The sequence below is a fragment of the Drosophila takahashii genome, chromosome 3L (assembly GCF_030179915.1).
Source record: "Drosophila takahashii strain IR98-3 E-12201 chromosome 3L, DtakHiC1v2, whole genome shotgun sequence".
In the NCBI taxonomy this organism is placed as follows: Eukaryota; Metazoa; Arthropoda; class Insecta; order Diptera; family Drosophilidae; genus Drosophila; species Drosophila takahashii.
The window spans coordinates 9,335,831-9,358,193 of NC_091680.1; the positions used below are offsets into that span (position 1 = coordinate 9,335,831).

General features: G+C 37.7%; 3 protein-coding genes across 3 annotated transcripts; 2 read left to right on the plus strand and 1 right to left on the minus strand.

The window, feature by feature from the left end:
- The first annotated feature begins 81 nt into the window (after nucleotides 1-81).
- On the plus strand, nucleotides 82-944 carry Srp9 (signal recognition particle 9). Its single transcript, XM_017144246.3, has 2 exons — nucleotides 82-310; nucleotides 375-944. Exons 1-2 carry the CDS (start codon nucleotides 170-172, stop codon nucleotides 465-467), a joined length of 234 nt encoding a protein of 77 aa, XP_016999735.1. The 5' UTR covers nucleotides 82-169; the 3' UTR covers nucleotides 468-944.
- A 9,076-nt stretch (nucleotides 945-10,020) lies between these two features.
- On the minus strand, nucleotides 10,021-10,641 carry LOC108059135 (uncharacterized). Its single transcript, XM_017144230.3, has 2 exons — nucleotides 10,359-10,641; nucleotides 10,021-10,292 (listed from the first exon to the last, which is right to left on the minus strand). Exons 1-2 carry the CDS (start codon nucleotides 10,591-10,593, stop codon nucleotides 10,042-10,044), a joined length of 486 nt encoding a protein of 161 aa, XP_016999719.2. The 5' UTR covers nucleotides 10,594-10,641; the 3' UTR covers nucleotides 10,021-10,041.
- Nucleotides 10,642-12,956: 2,315 nt separating this feature from the next.
- Nucleotides 12,957-16,921, plus strand: exex (motor neuron and pancreas homeobox extra-extra). The gene is made up of 3 exons (XM_017144450.3): nucleotides 12,957-13,918; nucleotides 15,364-15,631; nucleotides 15,926-16,921. The coding sequence occupies exons 1-3, from the start codon at nucleotides 12,990-12,992 to the stop codon at nucleotides 16,310-16,312; spliced, it is 1,584 nt and encodes a 527-aa protein (XP_016999939.2). The 5' UTR covers nucleotides 12,957-12,989; the 3' UTR covers nucleotides 16,313-16,921.
- The last annotated feature ends 5,442 nt before the right edge of the window (nucleotides 16,922-22,363 follow it).

The following is a 22,363-nucleotide window of genomic DNA, read 5'->3' on the forward strand; positions in this document are numbered from 1 at the left end:
AAAAATGTAATACGTTCACAATAGATCCTCCGATAGCAGCCATATATCGACACCAAAAAGATGGTATTTTTCCCCACGCACGGTCACATTGCTTCAACGTCACGCCGTCCAGTTGCTGTTGTTGTTTTTTATTAATTTCGCCTGGATTTCCATTTCTTCGACTTTAAACATGGTTTTCGTAAAGAACTGGGAGGATTTTGAGATTGCCGCCGAGAATATGTACATGGCGAATCCCCAGAACTGTCGATACACGATGAAATACGTGCACTCCAAGGGCCACATACTCCTGAAGATGACGGACAACGTAAAGGTTTGGTCGGCATTTCGCTATCTCCAAAATCACATTTTTAATAATGGATTCTATAACCCCACAGTGTGTGCAGTATAAAGCCGAAAACATGCCGGATCTGAAGAAAATCGAGAAGATCACCAGCAATTTGGTGGGGCACATGGCCTCCAAGGAATAAGACCCAGAAAAACACAAACAAACTTTTTGGCCACGGCGACACTTCTGCCCACGAGCAACAACAACCACATTGCACCTGCATATATGTAAATCGGCCACAATTGTAGTTGTTTCAGGGGGTCAGTGGTGTGCGTGTGTGTGTGCCATCAACACCCGCAATTGAATTTAGTTTTTAAGCGCCAAACAGCCGCCAAGCTTTCGAAATTCGAATGTGGCGATCAGAGTAGCTGCTCCTTCAGCCTGCTTTTAAACGACATTTCATAAATGTCTGCTCTGTACACGTTACGAATTATCTGCGATTGGATATCATCGTCATCCTCTTGAGGTCGAAATCCCATCTGCAGGCAGCGGCGGCGGTGCACAATGTTTTTCATATTTTGTATTTATTGTAAATGGCAATAGGTCGTACACATTTCCATGAAATGAATAGCATGAAATAAACCAAGGGAGTAATGCAGAAAACAATGAAAATAAGGAATCAGTTGGTGTTTTTATTAAGTTATTCGTAATTGGAGATATGATTATAGTTAAACCTTTATAAAATGAAGTCTTTGGAATTGAATATTTAAAGCTAATTTAGAAATCGTACCCATTATATACATTTTATATTAAGGTCTTAGGTTTTAATCTACCTAAAATCAATTCACACTTATAGGGTGATTTTAAATCTATACCTCAATGTACAAAGCTTTCAAAGATATCGGATTGTAAAGTCTAAAAACTTAAAATAGATTCCCTGAAGACCCAGAAATTTGGCATAAATTACTTATTTTTGTTAGACATTTATTTCATTGGTTTTTTAAAATGACAATTGGAAAAACTAGCAAATTTACATTACTTTAATTTAAAGTTTTTAACTTTTTTCCTTCAAGATAATTTATTAATTTCCGGTGGTATCGGTATTCGGAGCATATCAAACGAATATAATTAAAATTTCCAACAAGAAGAGAGGGAGTAGCTGTCGTTTAGAGAGATTTCCGAAGAACTCTTAATTGCCTAACCATTAAAGCGATTAAACAGCCCGAGCAAACAGTTAACAAGCCACCTGAAAGCAGCAGGAGGAGCAGAAGAACCACCGATGGGAACTGGAAATGGACAGCGGAATGGGATGCTGGCTCACTTAATAATCCGAGAGCAAATATTGGTTATTTTCATGTGAGGCACTCGAGTTTATTTGCCGCAGGAGATTGACAGCAGCCCGCCGCGAAGTATTGATGGAACCCAGGGAGCTGATGGAGCTGATGGCCACCGGATTGGACATTGGGACACTGGGAGGCTGGGATGTTTCGGGAGATCGGTAGCTCAGAAGTGTTTGCCCAGAATGCAGAATGCACTTCGACTGAGGGGAACCTACCTGTTGAACGGGAGGCAACTCAGTAGCCACTTTGGATTAAGTCGGAGCGTTTGCTTGACCCACAGAGATCCGCTCGAGCGGACCTTTTGATCAGCCCTCCAGCCCTACAGTTGCAGCTCAAGCGGACTCCCCACTTGGCCGTTCGATTGAAGAAACCGTCTGTTTCCGGCAGCTATACAGCTATATCTCTCTGTATCCCCGCGACAAGCTCATTTGGCTTCTGTTTGATGGAGATGGAAATAGAGATGGAGTTGGCAGAGATCGATGGATCCTCTGGCCAACCCATCGGATGTTTGTGTTTGTCCGGGCTGTGCTTTTTGAATATGTTTGCCTTGCGCATTGCATTGCAATCACAATCACTTTGGGCGGCTCGGCTTCAACGCTTCAAGATGTCGGTGGAACGGGGCTTACTTTTCGGAGGCATGGGAGAAAAAATAATTTATTCACGAAATAAATAAATATTTTCGACCAAAAACACAAAATGTTATAAAATTTTAGAAAGCAATTGTATACTTTGAAATAAATAATTTAAAAAATTAATTTTTATTAATAAAATTAAATTAATAATGAAATTACAAATTAAAAACTTTTATTTATATTAATAAAATTAAATTAATAACGAAATTAATAATTAAAAAATGCTTTTTTTTTTATTTCGTTTAGAAAATTTATTTTAATATTCCAAAAAGAGTTTTTAAAATGTTAGGAGTAATTTTTATTGATACGGTTCACAGTTCAATTATTTTTATAGTTCTTAAATATATATGACTTAAGGTGTTCTTACAAAAAAGAGTTTCTAGGTCTCCATTTTCATTTCTTTAAAGTGGCCTGTGTAGTCCAATAAAAACACAATAAACTTTATAGGGACCCCAACAAACTGCAGTTATCAAAATCAACAAATCAAAAGACAGAAACCATAAGCAATCTGTAAGACTTCCATATATTCCCTGCGTGTATATATATATATATTAGAACAACAAATATGATATATATGGGGCTACTGGTGTTGGAAAATGAGGGTCGTAAAAAAAGCATAGCCGCAGGAACGAACGGTGGCAATAATTTCGATCTTTACAAGACGATAAAGCTCGTGGTTTAATTAGGCCCCAGCGATTCCTGGCCGCCCACCCTTCTCAAACTGTTGCGATAAACTTGACAAATAACATAAATACCTTTTATTGCGGGTGGTTCGGTTGGGGGATGAGGGGTTGGTTGGGTGCGGGTCTGATTGGGGTTCGGTGTCTCCAGTCGTAAGGCCTTCTCAAATAGACCTACTAGTATTACGCGGACCAGGGCGGTACGTGCTTTTTACGACACCCACTGTGGCGTCAATTATAAAGATATTTAAGTACAGTTAGCATGCAATTAGACGGCGCACAGTTGACTCTATCGCCATGGTCAGACTGTCATGGCAATCCCTCTGATTTAATATATATAGTTTTATATGGTATCGGACCCGCTGGCCATATAACTAAGTCCGCCTGATTGCCATAACTAGTTGGTCATATGACAATTAGTTGTAAATTAAGACCACCGATTTTTTACACAATCTAAGCCGAGCGCATGTTGAGGATTTCCAATAAGAGTGGAAAACATGAAGCTATATTAGTTGCAAATAGCTACCCTTTTTGGATTATTTTTATCAAAAAAGTTCGTTTGTGAATTAAATAATTTTTTAAAAAAGAGTTCCAAACAAAGATATACCATTAATTTAATGATTCCATCATTCTCCACTCAGAATCCATTTTAAATTCCTTTGATATTAGTCACAGATCTAAGCCGCCCCATGTTATAACTCGGTCAATAGCTTGGGTCAATATAAAACTCATTAAAGGCAGGCATCATTGTCTCAGACCTCCTATACCATATCATCTCCCCACGTCCCCACCTTTTCCACCTGGAGTACAACAAAGCGAAATTGAAATGCAAACCGACTAAAAGCCCCGGGCGGTGATACTTGCCACCCCTTTTCCGCCCCTCTGACCGCTCTATTGACTCAAAACGGTAGCCGCTCAACAGTGGCTAATGGTCATAATTAAACGTGGCTTATTTGCATAAATCAAGTGGTGAGTTATGTTCACCTGGGCAGCGCTGAGGTGAGTGGTAATGGAGGCTTTGAAGGTGTTGGAGGTGAAGGGAAATCGCTTTAAATAACTCCAAAAGAAGCCGCTTCCTCTTGGTCATTTCCCCTTTTTCCCCATCGTTTTATTCGGAATCCATTTTGTTTTTTCATACCCTCATAAAAGGTATCTTAATTTTAATTTAATTTAATTTTATTTATTCTAGAAAATATTTAGCAGGCCAATTGAATTAAGAATGCCAGTTATCACACATTATAAATTGCATATTTTATTTAATAATTGCTATTTGGTATATTTTGTACAATTTGATTGAGGAAGTAAACTTTTAAATCTAAATAGTAAATAATTTTTCTTAAGTTTTCTTGGCCCACTCATGAAACTTTTTTTAAACTTGACAATTCATAATTGCACTCATGATTTCATTATCAAGGGAGTACAGTTTTCTAGGTAAATTTATTAATAGGTGCCATATAACATGACTTGTCCGAACCGGAAGAACTTAACCTACGTCAATGGGGTTAGTAATTAAGAATGTATCATAATCATAATCATCAAGAGCCCACAATCAATTTGAAGCGGTGACAACATGTCTATAAGGAACTAAACGTAAAAATTATATCAGTTTCATTATAATTGAATCACGAAGAGTTAACCAGAAATTTCGCAATGCCCGAATCGATGACAAAATGTGAGTTTCGCTGAGATACGGAAGCAATTGCCCACTCGAAGTTTCGGGCCCCGGAGATTTGTCATAGGCCTCTCCTTAACGAATACATGCTACCTATATCTCCACGATTCCGACTTATCGGGGTGCACAAATCAAACAAATGGCAAGAGAGGGCGATTTCAAAATTGTTGATAAATGGCAATTGTTATTACTAATATACGATGGGCTTGGTAATGGCTTATTTATAAGGTGCGGTGCTAACAGGGTCTGTTTTTGGCCTGGTAAATCAACGTCTATGATTAGAGCTTAATACATCTTGATAAGACGCCCATAAAAAGGAGGTTGGGTTCGAAAATTTGATAAATCAAAAATGCCACTGCCTCGTCTTCGGGCTCTTTCGCACCCGGCAACTCTTGATTAATCTTGCAATTTAGTTGATTACCCAGCTAATCGAAAGATTTGCTCGGTTCAAGAGGCAATTTCCGTAACTCCGAACGGGTCAGGTTATCCGCGTTTTTAAACGCACTCGAAACGCGTGCGACCCACGTTTTTATGTTTCCTCCCGTAAATCAATTAATTTGATTATGAAGAGTTCGATGAGGCATTTCCTTTTCTTATAGGTGGTAAATTCTTTGGATTTTTAAAGGAAACTATAACTTAAACGGTAAATAGTTTTTGGTTTTTTAACGTAACCGCTTTGAACTTTCTTTTTTAAAACACTTAATAGTATTATCCTTTCTAGTAGGTGGTTAACTCCCAGGAATTTAAAAAAAAATTTTAATTTAAAAATTTCAGAACTGCTTTGAACTTTCTTTTTGAAACCCTTTAAATTTATTTATTTTATTTTTGATTTCTCGTTGGAGAACCGTTCGCGTTTTAAATCGCTTTTGGTACTGGCTGAAATCGCGCCTTCAAGACTCCTCCGCAAAGTTCAAATCTCCGGCGTCTCTTTAACCGCATCTGTGTTTACCCATTAGCGTTTTTCGGGCTGGCAGCTTAAAATGTTTACCCGGCTCGCCGACGAAGACGTTGATGGTGGATTTCAGGCGAGGGAAGGGGAATCTCTGGGAGAGGTATCCAAGGTATACAATCGTCTTTTTTTTGGCCTTTTTGTTTGCCTTTGAATTATTTCATTTTTGGCGAATGTTAAATACGCAATGCGTAAGTAAGGTAGTCGGGAGCGATGAGAGGGGTGTGGCAGACATTTGAAAGCTAGATGGCGCCATCATAAATTCATTGAAATTCCCTTTTAATGGAGATTAATATGAGCGTCCCCGAGGCGCCTCTTTTTGAATTTCCTCCCCGGCTTCACCCCTTCTCGCCCAAATCGACAGCGATTTATTGACTTTGCTAAATGTTTTTGAAAAACTTTGGATATTTGCTTAGTTTTCATTTCATTGTTATTTGCCATTTGTCTATGGCCAAGTGGCTAATTAAGAACGTGGGAATGTCTGAGGGCAATCGAGGTTACGTGACATTTTGGGATGAGTGGAGTGTTTAGGGATTGATGGGAGATTTCTGCAATCTTCTCTAAAAACAATAGTTTTTGGGGAGGATTCCATCCTTACATTTCTGGGAAAAAATATGGAAAAATCAATTATCTTAAAGAATATATATAAAAACCTTTGGATAGGGCTAAATGATTAATTAGGAAATGTTTTAACCATTTTCCATTATTTATTTTATTAGATAAGGTAGGGGAAAATACTGATATTAAATCCGAGTTACTTCAAAACCATTTGTTAATTCGAATTCTCAGTTTAAAGATTATCCCAAAGATTTTCTCTCTTTTTTTAGATTTATTATCTAAAATTAGTGCTTGTAAAAATTAGTCATACAATAAATAGCCATTTATATCATTACCAACTATTTCTGATAGGTACAATCCTCAAGATTTCTAGTTAAATCCGAAAATTCCACCAGACGGTCTCAAGTTTAGCATTCTAGTGCTCCAATCACACCTCTCCAGATTAACCGAACCCTTCTGACGCATTTGAATAAAATTTACAATTGGCAGGCGGGTTCGGTTTAAATGATTTACAACCCCCGAGGAGAGAACCTTTGCCCGCTTGAGCTGTCATCTGGCCGGGAATTGTTTTTGGTGTTTTTTCCTTTTTGATTACCACAAATCAACCAGACCAAATAAAACGATTAGGGAAGAGTGAAAGAGTCGAGGGAACAATGGGAAAGAAAGAAACGTTGATATTTTGTCAAACGTTTATGGGCAAATCAATCAATTTCAATGCAATTTCAATTAGGCCAAGATAAGCTAAGGAGGCGGCCAATCCAATCAAATGGGCCAACGGTCGCTATCAGCCCGATTGTGTGTGTGTTCAATAAACAATTTTAATATTTTTTAATTATGAAAACAAGTTGATTATATAAATTAAATCGCTGCCCCGTCGGCGATTAGATTACGGCACCTCTTCGAAACTCAAAATTCTTAACTTTTCGAGTGATGTGACGACCATTTAAGCGTCTTTAAACAAATTTTTATAATTTTTCCATCTTCATAAATATCAGGGGACCCGAAAGAGGGGTGGCCGCCCAGGCTGATAAGGGATTTTGAATTAATTGAAAATTGATTATTAGCGATATATGGCCAGCAGATAAGAAAGTCCGAAATTGAAGGCAGCTGAGATAAGCGGTTCTTTTATTTCTTTCACTCTTTCATAATTGAAAATTAATCCATCATAATAGACGTCAGCGCAGAAATTAAAACTGAAGTTTGAAGGGTCTTTCAAGCCCTAAAGAAATTCACCGAAGAAGGGGAACAAATAAAATATGAAATGATAAGCGGGAGATAGTAAATTATGTGGCAGCAAACAAGACCAAGAAAAGGTAAAGCAAATAGCCCGAAAATGGAGAAAAATATTTTATAAATACAAATGAATTGATATCATATACAGCAGGATAATATGTTCATATGGGCAGAAAGCAGAGGAGCCATCATTATCTGGCAATTGAATGCACTTATGCAAACAATTACAAACTGCCAGGCAAATAGGACTGCCGTGTATCTGTATCTCAGCGCGGGTATCTGATCAAATACGGAGTACAAATCAAAATGCGATTTTCGTGCGTCCTTCTTATCGGAAAGTGCACGTTTACCTTTCGCTTCCAATCGTCTGGCGCTTCACTATATGTATGGGCATATGAGTATATCAGGAAGTACTCCCGGCAGAGGTTAAAAAACTCCGATGTCGCAACGGCAGCTAAATGTATCTCAACTGTGTGCAAACAGAGCCACACATTCCACTCACCTCAACTCGACTTGGTTGTGTTTTCGTTTTGGTTTCGGTTTTGGTTCTGGTTTCGGTTTTGGCTTGCAACGGCTTGGAAATTTGTTTGCGCTGTGGCTAATGAGGCAGTCCAATGCAGATACAGAAGCTATATATAAACACCGATATAGATATCGCGCTCCTCGCATTCATGTGCCTTCAAGATTGCGTGATCCCTCAGATAAACTTGAGCTTCACTTATTTTTTGTTTCTTTAGAATACTTGAAAAAGGTTTTGAAAAATGAATTTTTAAATAATATTAAGAAAGTTAAAAATAAATTTTAACAAAAAATTCTGCATAAATCATAATTTAATTTGTAGTAAAAAGTTCTTTTAATTTCAGCTATCAGTTTGATTTATAATGACCAAAAATCTTTAGCTCTTATCAAAAAGCCCTAAAACTTAACTGCCAATCTTTTCCGAGCGGAAACAAAATAGTTTTAGCCCATGGTCTAATCAAAATAATAATTTGCCATCGTTCAGCAAACAATTTCCTTTGAAAGCCCCACACCAAGGATTATCTGGCCCCGTCCCCGTGTTATCTCATTAATGATTCCCATAATTCTTAAATTTTATATATACCAATTAAAAATAATAAAGAAAAATATGAGGAAGAGAAAAAGTAACTGCGTTTATCAGTTTTTAATAAGTTTGCTCCGTTGGCGAGCCAATAACAAAAACAAATCAATTCGCGCACTTAATGAAAAAACACAACTCAATTATAAACTTTATCAGTGGTATTCGGGGCGGAGTTTGGGGGCGGTGACTTTCCTGGACTCGCATACATTTAAAAGTTATTTTCTCAATGTTGAAAATCAATTAAATTTGTGTGTCAATAAATAAAATTTACTTTATTATCGCCATATTATCAAATATTTATTTCGCTTCCTGCTTCTTCTTTTCGTCTGTGTATTTTAGTTGATTTATAATGAAAATTTAAAGAGACAGATTTATGTTTCCATTAAATAATCAGGATTTACGATTAATGTTTTAACGGAGACAGTAATATTTTATTGCCTAAGTAAATAAGTCAAAGTAAGTCATGTAAATAAGTCAAATTATTTAAAATTCTTGAGTATTTTAGTTTTTAAAAAAAAATTCTGAAACGTATTTTTAATTAACAAATCTGTAATGCAATAGAGCCCCAAATATTTGTTAAGTAGTTAAGAAATCGGTAATTAATAATCAATAAACAAGCTTATTAATTGACCTCCTTAGAAAGTGTGGCAACCATTTAGTAATCATTAGGGTCAGGCAACGCTGAACCGCCCAGTTTGCTTAAAACATTGCGCAGAGAAGAAGAAAAAACAGAGGAAACCAAGTGCTGTAGGTGGGTGGAAAAAAATGCAAATAATAAATACCAAAGTGCAGTAATAATTTGCATTCACACATGTGCATAAGTAGTGAACTCTCTGTGCCCACAACTCTGTCAACATAATGAGCCAATCGAATTTCCAGGCACTTTGTAGATACAACTCAACGAAGTATCCGTATCTGTGTATCTCTGTAGCTGCTGAAATGTAAAAATTATTTATTGATAACGCAATTTAATGCCAATTATTTGCACATCAATATTTGCTCAATTATCAATTGCAATCCAGTCGGGAGTGGTGATTAATGAGCAGATGGATGGGATGATGCAGGGTGGCGGTTTGTTTCCGATTTTGATTTGTGGTTATTGTTTTAAAATGTTTTGGAAACCTTTTACAATTTGTTCTCCCTTTATAAAATATATATATTTGGACAGAGCACAAGTGTCAAAGTCAACTCAATCAAACCTCCCTCTTTGATCCCTTTTTTGCCAACCTTGCAAGTTCTGTTTACTTAGCTAACTAAGGCTCTGGAAATCTGTTGAAATTTTCTGGCATTATTGTTCACTTATCGGCTGAATTAACACGACAAAAAGGGAGAAATGGCAGGTCCCGGAAAGGGATTACCCATCTCTTTTTCCTTCCACGCATCCCTCTCTTTCAGATTTATATGCTGACCGCATCAGCTAAATTGCAGCAACATATGTGACGATTTATTTTTATTGGCGATTTCAATTTCTGATATTTGCTGGCAAATTTAACGCCTGATTAGACTAATATGTCAGAAAATTTATCAGTGATCAAACGAAGTGATTTTTGATATTTAGGAAAGGGTTTATCAATTATCAAAAAAAATAAATTTATATTTTTCTTTATTTATATTTAAAAAAATATTATTGTACAGAATGACACCCATATTAATATGAAATCCCGAACCTTTAGTTTAATTGCGCTGTCTTCAGTGTCTAGAAACCAGCTTCCACATGGACAAGTTTTATTTTCCATAATCGACGACCAAATTGCCCGGGAGCAACTGTGACATTTCTCCTTACTCTCTAACTCTGTATCTTTTCTCTTTAGTTTCTGACATCCCATCTCTGGTGACCAAAAACAGCAATATCCGATAAGTGACTCTACAAAATGGGAAACCATTATTATCTGTTCTCTATGTATTCACATAATACAGCTTAACTACTCACTCTTTTCTATAAAACCCATTCCAGGAGGCACGCAAGACAGTAAAAATGGTGGTATTTCGGTCGAATTTAAATTAAAATCCAACTTCTGGGCATCGATTTCAAATTCACAACTCCATCCAGTTGTCTTGATATCACACTCCTCGTTTATATGTGTACAATTCGAACATTCCATTTTATTATAAAAACTTTGGGCAGCGGTAAACAAAGCGGCTATAAAGCATACAATTTTGAGCATTTTTTAAGAAGTGGGTTCTTAGAATTTTTCTAAAAGGACTGCTGCGATCTATAAAAAGGAAATTGAATATAATTTATCCTCATTTATTTTATTTAATTGTGGCTTCTTATATTTATAAAGTGTTAATAAAAACTATACTTAAAATAAACTATTTAAAAAAGATTCAAGTAAATAAAATTAATTTGCTTGCGTTCTTTTTTAACCTATCAACCTTATACAGGTTCTTTTTTAAGGTACTACTTATTATAATATTAATGTTGTATCCTAAAAATGGCTGATGTAAAAAATTCTAACTCTAATTGCATATTTACGTAACTATTTCCCCAAAATCAAAACGAAATCAAACGAAAAGCTAACAGAAAACACAATGCGAGCTAAAACCGAAACCCTATCCCAATCCTCACACCTCCAACGCAAAATCCTCGTACTACCAACCGTTTCAAAGACCCCCAATATCCAACCACTCACTCTATCTCTCTCTCTTTCTATGTTTGTGTTGTTATATAAAATAAACTATTCTGGAAAAACACAAATCATACAGGGGCAGAGCAAACGAAAATGGACCGTTGCCAGGTCATGTTTCGAGGCCCCCACCATCAGCACCACCCATAAATGTTAGTTAAATGCACGTGGATGAGTAGATAAATATCGTATAATGAAAATAAAATAAGAACCAGATAGAAACTTCGGAGGAAGGGTAGAAAGAAACAACAGCAATCAGTCGTCATTGCAGACATCGCACTAATTTTAAGTTAGTTTTTGGGAAAACATTTTCGACTTGAGTTTGGGTTTTGGGAAAATCGGGAGTGAGTCGGGTTCCATTTTTGTACGTGGTCAAAGAAAATACACTTTGGCACGTTTCTTGTTAGCGAACCGTTTGCCCCATCCCCTCGATCCCTTAACTCTTTTCCTGTCTGGACATTGCATTATATATGTACTGTTTATAGTTGAATGGTTTTTATTCAGGTTCCGAGCTCTTGAGTTTTTTACTTTCTTGTCCTTGTGCCAGCTGCTTGGGTCTCTATTTGCTTTGGCATTGTCCTACGGTTTAAATTTAGAAAAAGTTAAAAAGTTTTAGGTACTCATACATACAACAATTTAATTTTGTTTACATTTTGAGCATAGGACTTTACAATTTTTTTAAAGTTGTGTACTTGATTATATATAGTTTTTAAATTGGTGGAATTTTTTTTCATTTCCCTAATAACGTAACAAATAATTATCCGATTTACAATTTTTTCGATGTTTCGTTGAGAATTTAAAAGATAAATGTATTTAAAATGAAAATTAATAAATAAATACCAACTCTCCAGCTGGTATAATAAAAATTAATGAAGCTTACATCTATAAATTAGACAAATTTAAACAAAACAAATTGACTAACTAAATCTTTGGATAACTCTAGTTAATATATTAAATACAATTCCATTCGATTTGATGTCCTTTGCTTCCGTATTCCATCCATTTACCACTCGATGCCTTCTTAACTCTGAACCACTTGGCAGCCGTTCATGTCCACTTAGTAATCCATCAAGGGAACATTAAAATCATCTCATCTGGCTGAGCGTGGGTCGTAAAGAAAATGCATTATACGAGCATTACGGCGGTAACGCCAAACGGCCAACCAAGTTATAAAAGGCCAATGAAACGAGACGTTTATTGTTATCGAGATTATTGATTTCGTGGGGCTTAAAGCTGCAGTTTTAGCTTGAAGTGTCGTCAAGTGCCTTAATTGCTGGCCTAATCATCTGCCAGACTTCCTCTGACCTCGCCCCCGAAACCCACCCTCCCTTTAGGACCCATTAAGGACCATTCTGCTCCCTCCACACTCAAGTTGATTATGAAGATTCTTTCGTCTTTTGCCGTTGAACTTGTTAGTTGCTCAACACTCCATAATGATGGCAATTATAGCCTCGTTTTTCCAACAATTTATATGAAATTTCGTACTCCTGCCCTCTCTTTTCTGGGCCCAAGTCCCGCCCCCTTATGGACATTTTAGGCCATTTGGCCACGCCCCATGCAATGAGGCTATCTCTGTTTCGCCTCAGGGGCTACTGCCAGATACTCCATCTTGAAAGCGGGTTTCCAGAGAGCGCGAGAAAGAGAGAGGGCGAGAGAGGGAGAGAGCGGTACTGATTGTTCCGGTGGTGCTTAATGCCTTATACTGGTATTCCGTATCGCGTATATGATACCACGTTTGGGTTCCAACAGCTCACAGTCGTTGATGAGCGCTCGTCGAGTTCGCTTCGTAGAAAAACTAGAAAGAAACGTACAATACGCGTGCGTACGCGTTCGAAAAATTCGTTTTCGAAACGTGTTTAAAAGTGTTTTTGGGAGTTTGAAAAGATCTAATCTATAGAGAATATAAACTAAACTTTCGGTGAACCCAGTGAAGCATGTCCAGTGCCCAAGTGTCGCAACAGCCGCCTCCTCCGCAAAACAGCTCAATGCCGTCGCAATTGGTGCTGAGCCACATTCAGCACCACAGCAGCAGCAGCAGCAGTCTGCACCACCAGCGCAGCAGCCACCAGAGATCATCAGCCTCGCCGCCCACTGCCCAGGACTACGATCAGGGCAGCAATCAATCGACCCTCTCGCCCAGATCCCAGATAACTCCCAGCCCGCCGGCAGCGAGTCCTACCCACTCGGCGGCCACCACAGGCTCACCGCTCAGCGCCTACGCTCCCGGTTTGAGTCCCGGTGGTGTCCAGGACAACAGTCAAACGGATAGTAGTCACAGTCAGGCTCAGATGCCCCTGCTAGTGGCTCCCCTGCCAGTGGGTGCTGTGGGTCCACCGCCGCCACCACATGCACGGCTATATGTAGAGGGTTTCCCGCCAGCACCACCACCGCATCATGTGCCGCATCCTCATCCCGCCCTGGGTGCCTATCCCCTGCCACGACTTCCCTTGATGATGCCGGGCAATCCCGCTGCTCCACCACCACCACCTGGAGCCACTGCACCACCGCCCAGTTCCCCACAGCCCGCTGGCAATCACCTGAGCCACAGTGGAGCAACCACAACCACTCTCCTGCCACCCGCCCAAAGTCAGCCCAAAAAGTCCTTCTGCATCGACGCTCTGCTGGCCAAGAGTCAGCACCAGACGGGCGAGCCACAGCCCATAATTGTGGACGATCGCCTGGCTGCACTGCACTATGCCCGGGATCAGGCGGAACTCAACCACGCCTTCGTGACCGCCTCCAATGCTGCGGCGGCTGCTCAGGCCGCTGCCTCAGCCGCCGGCGGAATCAGCGAACAGGAGGCTCTGCAGCGCATCCGGGACTCCAGGGAGTACGATTCGCCCAGTCCCGACGGCATGTCGAGGTGAGTAACGACACTTTTCAGGACAGAAACACGAACTTATCAGATGGTTTGAAAGGAACATGTAGAACAATTACGATTTTAAAGACTATATAGTATGTTTTCCTTGGAAAAGAAGGTATATTTTTTACCAATTTGTGTTACCCCTTTTCAAGACAAATCAACTGATTATCATTCGTAACCGTTTTATGCCGAATTATAATAAATTACAACTCATGAACAAGTGTAAGCAGAAGAAAGAACAAAAAAATCCAAGAACTTGTTTAAGTATTCAAGAAAATTTATATAACAACAAATTATAGCTTAGCACGTTATGGGTTCTTACATGTTACAGGTAATCGTTTTATCAAGCACTTTTGGAATCCTATTCGTATTGGCCTTTGAACGTTTAGAACTGTTATTTATCTTTTACATTTTAAACGCATAAATATAGTTAAAAAAATTTTTTACGGTATTCAAGACAATATTCAATCGTCCTAGAATGGTAAAAGAAACTAATTTGAATTCAAGTCATTGTATCTATAATTTACCTATATATTCAATAAATTCATACATTTATTTAAATTAATGATATAAATTCCATAAGTAACAAAAATAAATTTTAATAACCATTTATATTTACTTGCTATCATAATAAAATGAATAAGACACTTTATACACTCAAAAAAAAATTTTAGAAAATCGCCTATGGATTTGCTTTACTGGCGATTTTTTTCTATATTTCTGGAATATTTCTTGAATTTAATGAATTTTGATTAATTGGAAGAAAATTTTCTTTACCAGTAGAAAATTTTTTTATTTTAAAGAAAAAAATCGCCAGTGAAGCAAATCCATAGGCGATTTTCTAAAATTCAGGGCGATTCATTTTCTGAGTGTAGTGAAGGCTTTGGTATGGCTTACAGAAAAAATACTATTTACAAAAATGAAGTTAAATGATAAATTTATTGTGGCAATCAATACAAATGCATGTTCAAATAAGAGTCATTACTCATTTGCATTAGAGAATTAAAAAGCAATTCCCATAAAAAAGAAAGCTCTTACCAAGAATCCCTCAACTTCTTGTGGTAATCCCTTGGCTGGCTACCAAACAAAACCGAGGCACTCGGCAAAAACCATTCTGAAAGCCAAAGCGAAGCCCCCACGAAGCCCCAAAGCAGCTTTGCTGGCACTCGAAAACATGGCAAGAAAAAAGCCTTCAATTGGTCAATTCCAGTTTGGTCATCGGCCACAGAGATTACGTATACGCCATGTGTCTGCCGCCATAAGTGTGTGAGTGGCTAATTTCAAGTGCGAATTGTGTACGAAAGCAAACAAATTAGACAAAGGGTGGGGTGGGGGTAATATTAATTGTTTTCAAAATGTGTCGCGTAATTTCGATTGTCATCGATTGGTTAGATAATTCACAATAGAGGGTGTCTTATAAAATGCTTTATCTATATTTTTTGCAGATCTGAATCGCCGAGTTCGTCGCATCGCTCCAGTCCGCCCATTAGTCCCGGTTGTGAGGATCAGCAGCCCCACGGTGGAATGCATCCCCAGCACCTGTCCATGCGCATGTCCGACTTCCATGACGAGTTCAAGAAGCCCATTCCCCCGCACAGTCCCATTAGACCCCAGGATTTCCCACTCTACGCGGGCGGTCATCCCTATCAACTGCTGGCGCAGGGTGGATCCGCCTTCCACAGACCTCTGGATCCCTCTGGCAAACCCATTCCGGTAAGTTGAGAAGTAACTAAATTAAATGATAATATTAAAAGCTGCATAACTTTACGTAAAATCAGAGTCCCTACTAGTTTAAAAAATATTCAATATTTAACTTTTTAAAAATATTTTTAATTCCAATATATATTAAAACTTGAATATATTTTAAAAATCTTTTTTATCATATAGGAAATATCTAGAATGTTACAATTTTTGATACAATTTTAAAATTCTTAAACATACATTTTTAAAAAATTAGAAAAAAGTTTCTTGAATGCAAAACTAATTGTATTTTTTCTTATTTTTCAGATACCCATGGGTCATAATTTCATGCCCTCACAGCTGCAATTCGAGTTCCTGGCCCGCGCTGGAATGCTGCACCATCGAATCCCCGAATTGGCCGCCTATCCGCATCATGCGATTCTGGGCAAGACCCGCCGACCAAGAACCGCCTTCACGTCCCAGCAGCTCCTGGAGCTGGAGAAGCAGTTCAAGCAGAACAAGTATCTGAGCCGGCCCAAGCGATTCGAGGTGGCCAGCGGACTGATGCTGTCCGAAACGCAGGTGAAGATCTGGTTCCAGAACCGACGGATGAAGTGGAAGCGGTCCAAGAAGGCCCAGCAGGAGGCCAAGGAGAGGGCCAAGGCCAACCAGCAGCAGCAGCAACAGCAGCAGACTCCCAGTGCCGCCAGTTAGGAGGAGCAGGATTAAGGAGGAGGATCTGGAGTAGCAGTCCAGTCCAATCTAGTCATGCCGCGATCAAACCGCCGTCCCACCATCAAAACGAGACACCCTGTTTCCTTAGCCCCAGTTTTTCGCTTCATTTGCGCAATCGGTTGAAATCTTTTTCGGGTTTTTTCACATCGATTTCGATTTATTATTTTTATTTCGTGCCACAACAACTGGCCACCGTGTGATATATGTAAACAAGAAATATAAATTAAATTCATTAGCCCCCCTCACTCTTAGCCCCTGTATGTACATAAACATAAATCTAAATAGGAACACGCAAATAAATAACAAAATAAACATAAATCTAAACTAAATGAGTAATGCCTAAGTAAATAAATTACATTAAATGCGATTAGTTTAGTTGGTAATTTGTAATTTGCTTGTGTAATTTGTGTAAATAATTGTAATTATGTAATTGTAGTATTTAATATTAACAAAAAAACAAGAGCCATTGAAAAAAAACAACAACTACAACAATGTATGTAAAAAATCGCATTGCGATTGAATTAGTTAATTATATGGATTTTATTTTCGAAATCAAAACTGGAAAAAATAAATAATGAAAAACATGAACTGAAAGTGGAGCATTTAATAGAAAAGAAATACTGGGGGAACCAACGAGGGATAGGTAAGATATGGTGAAATAAATATACAAGAATAAAAATTAAATTAACAAAAAAAATTAATTTCCATCGAAATTCTGTTTTATATCAAATAGAATTCAAAGAATTTTAAATAATATACCCATAAACTAATTAATACCAAAGTAGAAAAAAGAAAAGATTATGATCACCCAAATAATATATAGAACGGAACCCACCGAAAAATTGATAGAGGTAAACAGGTATAAATAAATATTTAATATATATTCATGTGGAATATCTAATCTGGTTGGTTGGCTTCGAGAGCTGTCTGTGGTCTCGAATTTATAAATACACGACGACCATAAAGAAAGAGCCATTAGCCACATATACTTCCCAATCAGAATTCTACTCAATTTCTCGACGATCCGAGGGCCCTTGCGATAAAGCTTATCGTTGCAAATAAATCAAAATGTGCGCAGATAATCAAGTTAATTGCTGAGACAATAATTATGACTAAATTTATAGTATCACTTCAAAATTATTTCGCTAATTAAAATGTAGCCAACTTAAAGCGAACAACGAAAGCACTTCGAAGTCGCTTCGCTTGTTGATTTCGATTTGGTTGTTTTTTTGGTATGCGTGTATGGCAAATTGAAAAAATCATGGTGAGCCTCAATTTCCGCCAGAAGACGAGCCATATAAAGTATTATTATCAAGCGATACAAAAAAAGGTTGGAGCATTCCAGTTATTGATAACCGCTTGAACTCAGTTCAACTCGGATCAGCTGTGGGGATCTTGCAAAGCAGGTGATATTTTTGGTGATATGTCCGTTATATCTGTTGGTTTGAGATCTAATATTTAGTTTTAAGATATTTGGATGATGAAAGTTTCAATCAGAACTAAAGGTAATGCAATTATGACGATAATTTTAACTACTAGAGAGTGATAACAATTAGCTGGAAACGACCTTTATTACCACCCTTCGTCATCGAAGATGACATAAAGTGTGAACTCATTTGGAATTGTTCTGTTCTAAGCACTTTCGATTGCATTTCCCATGCCCAAAACCATTTTCATTCTGATGAAGAGAACTCGTTCGTCCACTTTATCACGTAATTCTCAAGTATTTCATAGACGCGCACACGGACGGACTTTACGGGTTTTATCGTTGCTGTTGGTTTGCCTTGAAGTATGCTTCATATTGTTATTATTGGTTGTTTGATCTGTTGCTGTTGTTGCCGTTATTGTTGTTATTATGCAGCAGTTTCTTGTTGCTTGATGGGCTAATAAAAATTCATTTCGCTCTTCGGGTTGCCCACGAACACGTAGCGCATCTTTGTCTAAATAAATGAAGGGAGCAGACATTTGTATAAAAGAGGATATGTGATACAGTGGTTGCAAAATATCTTTTTTATTTTACTTTCCATTAAAAACTAATCACAAAAAAATAATTGTAAACTTTAAAGTAATAGAATGATTTTATGGTAAAATAGTTGTTCGATTCAAGCGTAAATTAGTGTGTTTTTAATTTATAAAGCTAAATAAAAACAAAAAATGTTTTTTTTTAATTCAAAAACAATTCTCATTTAATTGTACCGGTCTCACATCTTTAGTTAAATCCATTTTATTAATCAGTGAACTCTAGGAACCTTTCTACCCTAAACTTAACCCACTGTGCACCCTGGGCTGCGGTTGCTGATGCTGCGCTTTATTTTGATTTGCCTTGAAGTGGCCAAATGTGTTGAACCAGAACACAATGCCAAAAGGGGAAGGGCAACGATTTCTCCCTAATTTCAATTCATTGAGCTATTAGCGGGTAATTTGCAGCAGGAGCATTTCAATGAAAACCCGGCGAGACCATGAAAAGGGTGACAAAGATCAAACCGTAGAACTGGAATTGGTTTCGAGATGAATGGTCCTGGATGCTGTTCGGTCCTTCGGGATGCCTGCTGCTGATTGTCGCATCTGTTGCAAATTAAATGTGAGTTATAATTTCTATAAACACACAAGCGTTGGGTTGAGGAAGGCACACACCCAGAAAATCGTCGATTGAATTGAGGGTTCACTTCCCAGTCCGCCGGAACTTCCCCCTTCCCCGCCTGACTTTGTTGCTTTTGTTGCTGGTGTTACAATTTGGTTATCCCCTGTTGGGCAACGTCATCAGCTGCACTGCGAGAAATACCATTGATGAATAAAATAATTAATTACTTATTATTTTCCAATCTGCAAAAGGATTTATCTTGAAAAATCATTTATTTTTAATTTTAAACTGCCAAATCTGAGATTTGATTTAATAATAATTGATCTTAAAATCAAAAATAGATAAAAAATATTCTATGTTTTATATTATCTTAAATATATTTATAAAATATATGTTAAAATGTATATAAAAAACTGTAAACTTTTTATTTTTATTAAATTTTAAAAATAATAATGAAAATAAACGTATTTATAGTCGGGAACTTATTTGAGATTCCTTAAGAGTTTTTTCCCAGTGCAGCACAACCCTCTTGGATTGTGCGGCATTTATAGTTCTAGACCCGGGTCCCAATTTGATCTTCATGTCAACACAGATGATCACATTTTATGCTTAATTTTGTTATATGTGATGTTTGCTTTACTGATTTAGCGTACACCACTGCCCACCCCCATTTAACCGAACCCCTCTCATTTCTATTTTCGCATTCGGTGGAACTTTTACGCTAATATTCAATCGAAATTTCCTCGATTTTCGATTTTATTGTCAAATATGTGCGATTATTGTCATATGTTGGATTTTATTATTGTCAAATTTGCATTTGTCTGCGGATCGCAGTCGGGGTTGGGGAAGTATAAGCGGTTATTGCTCGTTAGCCAGCTAGCTAATGGCTGTTTACCCTGTTAGCTGAACGGGGAAATGGGAAAATAGGAGGAAGGATACGAGGGTCAGGATGCTGCGGTGCCCTATTGATTGGCTTCGATTGATATCACAATTGATGGGCGGCATTCCGTTTTTAATTGCTGCCGCGCTGGGCAAATCCTTTCTAATTGATGGGGGAAATGCATATGCGCACATTGAGGGACTATAACTGATGGTTTTCAAAGCAAATATGGTGATTTCGGAGTGACATAGTTTAGAGCGGTCATCAAAACCGTACGTCTTCAGGGTTTTTTTAATTTTACAAACATTTCTGACTAGACATTTTTAATAATTTCTAGAATAGAGCAGGTGATCTTAAGAATTTTTAAAATAATACTATTTTGAAACAACCCCAGTTGCAATATTAACAAACCAATACTCTGCTTATTACTGAAAACCATCTTTTAATTTTAAGTAATTTTAATCATGATCATGTTTTTCCTTAAATATTTTAAAATAAATATTAAAATATATTTGCAATCCTTCTTCTGATCATAATCTATGAACAAAAAAATAAACATCAGGCAAAAATAATTTATTGTTTAAAGATTGTCACAATCCGATAATTTTCCTAAATATTGGTTTAGTTCCCTAAAACGGCATCTTAAAATCCTTTTGAATTTCTCAAGGCATGGAAAATCTCTCCACCTCGACCTGCAAAGTACTTTCTCCCCTCATTGCTCCGTTAAATTTGCTAATTAACTCAACATAAGGTTTTCTAATTTCATTTAACGCAGAGCAATAACAGCAACAGGGAGATATATATGTACGAATGCGGAAACGGAGCCCGCAGTTGGTCCAAAAACCAGACGAGCAACCCTCTCTTGGCCACCCACCCCTTAACCCATGGCAGCCCCCCACTCTTGGAAGTTGAGTTTGGCTTCAGTCGTTTGGTATCATTAGCCTCTGGGGATGATTTGTTGTTGTTTGGCAGCACTTGATCAACGCAGCAATGAATTCAATTAGCACCAAAACACCAAAAGAGCGTTGCGGGGGGCTATTTCGGAAAGGGGCGAGGGTGGAGTGGCACTTGCTGCAGGCAGAGGAAAATCCAGAGACAGAGGCGTAGGAAAAGGACACACCCTCGCCATTAGAGAGGGGAGGAAATGTGACGGAGTCTGGTCAATTGTTTGGATTATTTTTTCTGGTGAATTATTGCGTGTTGACGCATATGGTGACAATTTTCCTTTACAAATCGTCCCATCTCGTTCTCGATTTTCCTCCCCCCCTCTCTTTCCCGCGCCCATTCGCCTAATGCCCCGAGCAATTAGCTTTGATAGAGGAATTGTTCTGGCTGTCGCAAAAATTTCCTAACGATTAAATCGGAATCATTTTGGCACTGCCAGGACATTGACTTTATGGTGGAACTGTTCCGATTTCCCATTTCGCCTGGGTTTTATGAAAAAGTAGGTAATTTTTTTAAAACGTTTTCAATTCTGTTGAAGTTTGGTTTTTAATGTAATAGGATTACAGACTTCACATTTGTTTTGATTTGGAAAAAACAGTTGATATTTTTTTAGGATTTCAAATTAGTTTTTTTTATTAAAAAAATTAAATTGTAAATAAATATTAATTTTACGATAATATAGATAAAATAGATTTGAATAAATGTTTAAAATGTTTTAAATTTTAGAGTCTGCATTGAAAAGTGTCTGAGAAAATTGAAATTCAGAACGCGAAAATATATTTTTTCTATCCTTTCCTTTCTCCAAATGCCTCCTTTTCGCTGTCCTTTTTCCTTGTTTGTTCAGTGGACGCACGCACGGATTTTCTTTGCTTCGTTTATGGATTGATGGCAGCCAAGTTGGAAATTCCTGATTGCTCTTGGACATTTTGTGTTTGCTCCGCGACTGTCTCCCTCGTCACCACCGAAACCCAAACCCAAACGCAAACCCAGACCCCTCCTTCAGCCGTCCGTCTCTCTATCTGTTTGGTTTGCTGGAATATAGCCAGATGGATTGTGTAAACATGCTGGAAATTATGGTATTAGTCGCGTATCACGAGTTCGGCGTTCCATTCTCAATTGGGTTATGAATTGATTAATGAATTGATAAATTTGTCGCCAGAGGTTGAGGGTTTTGTGGGATAAGAAATAATCATATGGTAAACTAAAGGGAGGTATGGGTTTAGGGATTGAGAAGTGCTTATAAGAAGCAATTATGGATTTTATATATTTTTTTTTATATTTTTAATATTTTTGATAAAAAATAAAAATTTATTTAGGAAAAATGACAGATCATTATGAACATTGTTTATAAATTAGTTATATAAAAATTTCAAAAGGCTTCCTTTCTTAACCTTTTCTTTTAAGCCGCTTAAAGTTATATTTCGCCCTCTTAGCCCCACGTCTTGAAGACCACCCCCATCTTTACCAATCCATCAAAATTTGTAACAAATTGTTGATAATTTGTAGAACTTCTTCCTGCTGTCTCTCTCCCTGCCTCATCTCCTTTTTGCGTGTGCCACATTAATTGCTACAATTAAAATGTACAAAAAGAGTCATCAACTTTGTCGTTGCTGTTGTCAGCGCT

Excerpts from the sequence above, each read along its gene's own strand:
- Srp9 (XM_017144246.3), top strand. The coding sequence starts at position 170 with ATGGTTTTCGTAAAGAACTGGGAGGATTTTGAGATTGCCGCCGAGAAT. Across the intron at positions 311-374 it reads AGATGACGGACAACGTAAAG|TGTGTGCAGTATAAAGCCGA; the intron begins GTTTGGTCGGCA and ends ATAACCCCACAG.
- exex (XM_017144450.3), top strand. The coding sequence starts at position 12,990 with ATGTCCAGTGCCCAAGTGTCGCAACAGCCGCCTCCTCCGCAAAACAGC. Across the intron at positions 13,919-15,363 it reads AGTCCCGACGGCATGTCGAG|ATCTGAATCGCCGAGTTCGT; the intron begins GTGAGTAACGAC and ends TATTTTTTGCAG. Across the intron at positions 15,632-15,925 it reads CCTCTGGCAAACCCATTCCG|ATACCCATGGGTCATAATTT; the intron begins GTAAGTTGAGAA and ends CTTATTTTTCAG.
- LOC108059135 (XM_017144230.3), bottom strand. The coding sequence starts at position 10,593 with ATGCTCAAAATTGTATGCTTTATAGCCGCTTTGTTTACCGCTGCCCAA. Across the intron at positions 10,293-10,358 it reads AATGGGTTTTATAGAAAAGA|AGTCACTTATCGGATATTGC; the intron begins GTGAGTAGTTAA and ends CCCATTTTGTAG.